The sequence below is a fragment of the Mesoplodon densirostris genome, chromosome 5 (genome assembly GCF_025265405.1).
Source record: "Mesoplodon densirostris isolate mMesDen1 chromosome 5, mMesDen1 primary haplotype, whole genome shotgun sequence".
Lineage (NCBI taxonomy): Eukaryota > Metazoa > Chordata > Mammalia > Artiodactyla > Ziphiidae > Mesoplodon > Mesoplodon densirostris.
The window spans coordinates 8,521,709-8,529,250 of NC_082665.1; the positions used below are offsets into that span (position 1 = coordinate 8,521,709).

The following is a 7,542-nucleotide window of genomic DNA, read 5'->3' on the forward strand; positions in this document are numbered from 1 at the left end:
GGAGGTTGGATCAATCTCCAGTGGCCAGTGATTTATTCAAGCATGATTTAAATATAATGAAGTCTCTGGGGCTTCCCTGGTGGCGCAGTGCTTAAGAATCTGCCTGACAATGCAAGGGACACAGGTTCGAGCCCTGGTTGGGGAAGATCCCACATGCCGCGGAACAACAAAGCCCGCAAGCCACAACTACTGAGTCCACGTGCCACAACTACTGAAGCCTGTGCACCTAGAGCCCGTGCTCTGCAACAAGAGAAGCCAGGACAATGAGAAGCCCGTGCACCGCAAAAAAGAGTAGCCCCGGCTCGCCGCAACTAGAGAAAGCCTGTGCACAACACCAAAGACCCAATGCAGCAAAAAATAATATAAATAAATAAATAAATTTATTTAAAAAATAAATATAATGAAGTCTCCCAAGAGGGTGGGGTTCAGAGAGCTTCCAGGTTGGTGAACACGTAGGGATTGGGGACAGAACCTCTGGTCCCTTGCCCCAGACCTTTCCCTAGGCATCTCTTCCATCTGGCTGTTCCTGAGTTATATTCTTTTATAATAAATCGGTGATCTAGTAAGAAAATTTTTCTCTAAGTTCTGTGAGCTGCTTTAACAAATTAATAGAATCCAAGGAGGAGGGTGTTGGAATCTCTGATATATGGCTGGTCAGTCAGAAGCACAAGTGACAGCCTAGGCTTGGGACTGGCTGCTGAAGTTGGGTTGGGGGTTTGGGACAGCCTTGCAGGACTGAGCCCTTAACTTGTGGGACCTGACGCTGTCTCCAGGTAGATGGTGTCAGAATTGAGTTGGATTGTAGGACATCCAGCTGGTGTCTGAGAATTGCTTGGTGGCGTGGGGAAAACCCACACACATAGGAACTGTAACTAGAATCATTTGATACCTTCACCCCTGGGCTGAGTCTCCTGCTTACCTGGCCTGTCTGTAGCCACCAGGATTCCAGTGAAACCAGCTACATGCCGGCTGGACCTGGGCTGGCTCTCCAGGATGGGGACTTCACACACGATGCCTGAGAGCCTCCAGAGTTCGCCTGAGCCCACAGTGATGGCCATTTTTTGTCCCATCTGCATGGGATGGTGGGCATGGCCCTATGCTGTGCAACCAGCACCCCATAAAAGGGGGGTTTTTCTAGGCTGAATTGTACCCCCTCCAAATTCATATGCTGAAGTTGTAACTTCCAGTACCTCAGAACATAACCGTAATTGGTGATAGGGTTTTTAAGGAAGTAATTAAGGTCAAATGAGGTCAGATGGGTGGGCCTTTATCTGATATGACTGATGTCCTTATAAGGGATTAGTACATGTATAGCTGATTCACATTGTTATAAAGCAGAAACTAACACACCATTGTAAAGCAATTATATTCCAATAAAGATGTTAAAAAAAAAAGAAAAAAAAGGAAGGGATTAGGACACAGACCCACACAGAGGGAAGACCATGTGAGGACACAGGGAGAAAATGGCCAGGCATCTACAAGCCAAGGGAAGAGGCCCTCAGAAGAAACCAGTCCTGCTGATATCTTGATCTTGAAACTGTGGCCTCCAGAACCGGAGGAAATAAATTCCTGTTGTTGAAGTCATTTCGTCTGTGTTGCTTTTTTATGGCAGACCTAGCAAAGAAATACACAGCTTTTGTGTCTCTCCTTGTCCCAGGTTCCTCTGGGGCCATTTGTCCTGAACCATCGTGCATCTGCCTCTCCCCTACGTTCCTCATAAATGACTTTGCTCATTTCCTGCCCGTGGCCTTATTTCACCCTTGCTTCTAGATCAAGTGCCTGGTACATAACTGACACTCAATAAATTACTTTATTTTTGAAATTTTTTTTGGAGTATAGTTGATTTAAAATGTTATGTTAGTTTCTGCTGTACAGCAAGGTGAATCAGTTATACTTATACATATTTCCACTCTTCTAAAAATTCTATATAGGTCATTACACAGTATTGAGAAGAGTTCCCTGTGCTATACAGTATGTCCTTATTAACGGATTTGTTTTATACTTAGTAGTGTGTACATGTCAATCCCAATCTCCCAGTTTATCCTTCACCCCGCCTCCTCCCTGGTAACCATAAGTTTGTTTTCTACATCTGTGACTTTATTTCTATTTTGTAAATAAGTTCATTAGTACCATTTTTTTTTAGATTCCACATATAAGCGATATCATATGGTATTTGTTTTTCTCTGTCTGACATACTTCATTGAGTATGAGAATCTCTAGGTCCATCCAATAAATGCTTTTATTTTTTTGTTTTTTTAAAATAAATTTATTTATTTTATTTATTTTTGGCTGTGTTTGGTCTTCGTTGCTGTGCACGGGCTTTCTCTAGTTGTGGCGAGCAGGGGTTACTCTTCATTGCGGTGCGCGGGCTTCTCATTGTGGTGGCTTCTCTTGTTGTGGAGCACGGGCTCTAGGTGCGCGGGCTTCAGTAGTTGTGGCACGCAGGCTCAGTAGTTGTGGCTCGCGGGCTCTAGAGCGCAGGCCCAGTAGTTATGCCACACGGGCTTAGTTGCTGTGCCACATGTGGGATCTTCCCGGACCAGGGCTCAGACCCGTGTCTCCTGCACTGGCAGGCGGATTCGTAACCACCGCGCCACCAGGGAGGTCCCAATAAATGCTTTTTTTTTTTTTTTTTGCGGTACGCGGGCCTCTCACTGTTGTGGCCTCTCCCGTTGCGGAACACAGGCTCCGGATACGCAGGCTCAGTGGCCATGGCTCACGGGCCCAGCCGCTCCACGGCATGTGGGATCTTCCCAGACCAGGGCACGAACCCGTGTCCCCCGCATCGGCAGGCGGACTCTCAACCACTGTGCCACCAGGGAAGCCCCCAATAAATGCTTTTTAAGTGAACAAATAGTGTTCATTTTTAAAGCATTTATCTTCCCAACAGAGTGGAACTTTATTCTTTACTTTGTATTTCCAGAACCCAGAACAATCTGTGTATTGGTATGGATATAAATTTGACTGCGCTTGAGAGACTCCAAGTATTAGTTACTTACACAAGATAGGAGTTTATTTTGCATATAACAGTGTGGAGGGAGATGGTCTGGAGCTGGTAGGCAGCCCAGCTCAACGAGCTGGTGCAGGGTTCAGGCTCTGTCTGAATTGTTACTCCACCTTCCCCAGATGTTGCCACCATCTTCATGATCTCAGGTGTCCCCTCTCTATGCCTGAGTATCAAGTAGCAGGAGGGAGAGAGGGAGGGGAAAGGCACTCACTCGACCTTTTAGGATAAGACCCAAATGTTGCACACATTGCTTCTGCTCACAATCTATTGTGAATTTGGTCACGTGGCCACATTTAACTGTAAGGGTGGCTAGGATGTACAGTCGTTATTCTGGACGACCGTGCATCCCGCTAAAAATTCTGCTATTATGGATGAAGAAGAGAATGGATGCTAAGAGACAACTAGAGATCTTTGCCATACCATGTCTCACAACAGATGCTCAATAAATACTTGCTGAATTAATGAAATTATTCTCAATAAAGTATGTATGAATAGGGGCCTGCAGGTCGGCGGGGAGCGGCGGGGTCAGAGGTCGCCGCCGCTGCTGCCGCCGCCGCAGGGAAGGTGCCGCGGGCAGCCGGGATGCCCGGCTTGGCCGTAACCCGGTCCGGGGCCGGGTGGGCCCGTGAGGGCCCATGGCCGAGCCGGCTCCGTTACCTCTGACTTTTGAGGATGTGGCCGTTTATTTCTCCGAGCAAGAATGGCAGGATCTAGAGGTATGGCAGAAGGAGCTTTACAAGCAAGTAATGAGAACCAATTATGAGATTCTTGTTTCTCTAGATGATGGACTTCCCAAACCAGAACTAATATCCTGGCTTGAACAGGGGAGAGAACTCTTCAGGAACTGGGGAGAATCACAGAAATCAGGAAACATAATTTGCTCCTCTGCTGATTTGCATTTGGATCCAGTTATTGAGGGACATCTGTTTGGGGGAAGCCAGCAAGCTGTGAAACCAGGAGAAGCCCACTGCCATTTCCAAGTAGATCCTCTTCAGAGCCAGCGTTCCTCTGAACCCTTATTAGGAAAAAGTGAAGACGTTTCCTTCAGGCCTGACCAAGTCGTCACCGTCCTGAATCCACAAAGACATGATACTCGGGCTCTAATTCCAGTAGTCCACAGCTCCAGGGAACCCACCGAAAGAGACAGAATCGTAACTCCCAGGACCCTCGGTCTCCCAGGCTTCCAGGAAACCTCCGGGGAGGGCCTCCAGCACCCTTGCCCCGTCTGTGGGGAAGGCTTTTGGAAGAACCTCTCAGAGCAGCACCAGGGGAGCCACTCGAAGGACCCGCCACACAAGGCCTGGAATCAATTCCGCAAACAAACCGAGGCACAACAGCCGCTGAGCATCCCTCGGGGACAGAGGCACTTCCGCTGTCCAGAATGTGGGCGGGGCTTCCGCCGGAAGTCGTGTTTGCTTAGACCCCTGGCAATCCACCCCGAGGACAGCCAGCTGCCGCGCAGCGAGTGTGAACTGTACGCCCACCACCTGCGCGCGGGGCCGAGGCCTTCCCAGTGCCCCGGCTGCGACGAGAGAGGCCAGGCTCCCAGAGGGAGGGTGCCGGGGCCGCCTCTGAGCAGGGTGAGCTCCCGCGCTCGGGAGAGAAGCCGGGCCTGAGCCCGGCTGGCGAGGAGCGCCCGGAGGCTCTCGAGCCCGGCCCCGGCGCGGAGAGGCAGGCCACCAGCGGCCCGTGCGGCCGGCGCTCCTCCCCGCAGTGCGGGCTTCCAGACCACACCCACGTGCACAGCGCAGAGCGGCCCTTCCGGTGCGCCGAGTGCGGCCGGGCCTCCTGCCAGCACGGACGGCTGCGGCTCCACCGGCGGCTGCACTCAGACGATCAGCCTTTCGCGTGCGCGGAGTGCGGCCTGGGCTTCCGACTGAGGAGGCACGGCGACGAGAGGCCGCTCTCCTGCGGCGAGTGCGGCCGCGTCTTCGCCCACCCGTGCAAGCTGCGCGAGCACCTTCGGGTGCATAGCGGAGAGCGGCCTTTCGGCTGCCCTGAGTGCGGCAAGAGCTTCCGCCTGAAGGGCATCCTGAAGGCGCACGAGCGCACGCACAGCGGCGAGCGGCCCTTCCAGTGCGTGGAGTGCGGCAAGGGCTTCACGCGGCCGTCCAAGCTGGCCGAGCACTTACGCGTGCACAGCGGCGAGCGGCCCTTCGACTGGGCGACTGCGGCCGCCGCTTCCGTCTCGAGGGGCAGCTGCAGAGCCACCAGCGCCTGCACACGGGCGAGACGCCCTTCCCGTGCCCCGACTGCGGCAAGAGCTACCGCGTGAAGGCCGACATGAAGGCGCACCGGCTGCTGCACGGCGGCCGGATGCTCTTCTCCTGCGAGTGTGGCAAAGGCTTCGCCAAGCAGTCCAAGCTCATGGAGGACATCAGGACGCACACGGGCGAGAAGCCCTTTCAGTGTCCCCAGTGCGAAAAGAGCTTCCGCTTGAAGGCGCAGCTGCTCAGCCACCAGGGCCTGCACACCGGTGAGAGGCCTTTCCGCTGCCCCGAATGCAATAAAAACTTCCGGGAAAGGGGCCACATGCTTCGGAACCAGCGCATCCACAGGCCCGACAGGCCGTTCGTCTGTGCAGACTGCAGCAAGGGCTTCATTTATAAGTCGAAACTCGCCGAACACATCAGAGTGCACACGAAGTCCTGTCGTGCCCCCAGTGAGCCTGACGTTAAGCAAAGCCTCAGCCAACTATTTGCGATGATTGAGGCCGACTGGAGTTGAGGCCGAGTAGGGCGCCCAAAGCGGTCAGCAGAGTCGGTATTGCCAGGGAGTCCACAGGCAGCGCAGCCAAACCCCAAATCTGGTAAGACAGATGGAAGGAACAGGGGCCCTTTTTGGAGCAAGAACGTAACACAAGTTAGGAATATGAGAAACCGCAAAGATTCTCATTTAAAACATCACCAGCGGGCTTCCCTGGTGGCGCAGTGGTTGGGAGTCCCCCTGCCGATGCAGGGGACGTGGGTTCGTGCCCCGGTCCGGGAAGATCCCACATGCTGCGGAGCGGCTGGGCCCGTGAGCCATGGCCGCTGAGCCTGTGCGTCCGGAGCCTGTGCTCCGCAACGGGAGAGGCCACAGCAGTGAGAGGCCTGCATACCACAAAACAACAACAACAACAAAGAAACAAACAAACAAACAAAACATCACCAGCTGTGTTTTCTATCCATTGATAGAAAACAGTGGATAGAAACAATAGATAGGTTTGTTCTTCCCACCATCTTAACGGGTGATTTTCCCCAATGTGCTAATAAGCTAACTCTGAAATCCCAGCTTGAATTTAGACAGCAGGAAATCCCTCCAGTACTGTTCTCAAAGCTAAAAGGATGGGGTGACTGTTAAATGTCAACTCTTCTTTTTTTCATAGTATGATGATAAGCAGGGGGTTTAACCCAGCGACTTTTGTTGCAGGCCTGATACGATAGGATTTGGTTTTGACTTATTTGAAGTTAATAGCAACAAAATGAGTTCTCCGACTCATGGTTTGTCTATGTGAATGCTGCAGTTTCACAGCAGGTTTCATAGTGATTAAGCATGGTCACCCTTAAGGAAAAGCTGATAATTCAAGCAAAATTTGATTAATCTGGGTTGAAGAAAATAAAACCGAAGGTGCTAAAAAAAAGAAAAGAATGTATGAATAGAATAATAATCCAAGAGGCAATGAGGTGTATTGAAAATACACCTGAGGGGGACTTCCCTGGTTGCTCAGTGAATAAGACTCCACGCTCCCAATGCAGGGGACCCAGGTTCGATCCCTGATCAGGGAACTAGATCCCACAGGCATGCTATGCTGCAACTAAGGAGCCCACGTGCTGCAACTAAGGAGCCAGGGGAGCCTCAACTAAGGAGGCCGCCTGCTGAAACTAAGACCCGGCACAACCAAATAAAATAAATAAATATTTGAAAAATATACCTGAGGAATTCCCTGGCAGTCCAGTGGTTTGGACCCCATGCTTCCAGTGCAGGGGCACGGGTTCGGTCCCTGGTTGTGGAACTAAGATCCCATCTGCCTTGCAGTGCAGTCTAAAAAAATAAAAAAAACCATCTGAACATGTATGTTTTTATTAATGTACGTTGGAATATTTACTATACATAGAGCCAAAGATTTTCACAGAACACAACAGAAAATATTGTTAGATTTTATACCTTGAGGAAACATCTCAAAAAAGGTAAACCTAGGGCTTCCCTGGTGGCGCAGTGGTTGAGAGTCTGCCTGCCGATGCAGGGGACACGGGTTCGTGCCCCAGTCCGGGAAGATCCCACATACCGCGGAGCAGCTGGGCCCGTGAGCCGTGGCTGCTGAGCCTGCACGTCCGGAGCCTGTGCTCCGCAATGGGAGAGGCCACAGCAGTGAGAGGCCTGCGCACTGCAAAAAAAAAAAAAAAAAGGTAAACCTAAACATATGGACATAGAGGAAAAAACCGCAAACTAGCTGGCATATACTTTAGGAGGCTGAAATATATGTCAAAAACAATTAGAGTAAGTATATTCTTATAGCAAAAATAACTCCTGTGCAGGTTCGATCCCTGGTCCAG

The 7,542-nt window shown here is 51.2% G+C and overlaps 1 protein-coding gene across 1 annotated transcript; it reads left to right on the top strand.

Annotated features, from left to right (window-relative positions):
• The first annotated feature begins 3,631 nt into the window (after window positions 1-3,631).
• LOC132490391 (zinc finger protein 786-like) lies at window positions 3,632-5,796 on the top strand. The gene is given in 3 exon segments (XM_060098770.1): window positions 3,632-4,563; window positions 4,614-5,166; window positions 5,169-5,796. Coding segments are annotated over 3 exon segments (2,040 nt in total). The 5' UTR covers window positions 3,632-3,642; the 3' UTR covers window positions 5,735-5,796.
• Window positions 5,797-7,542: the final 1,746 nt, after the last annotated feature.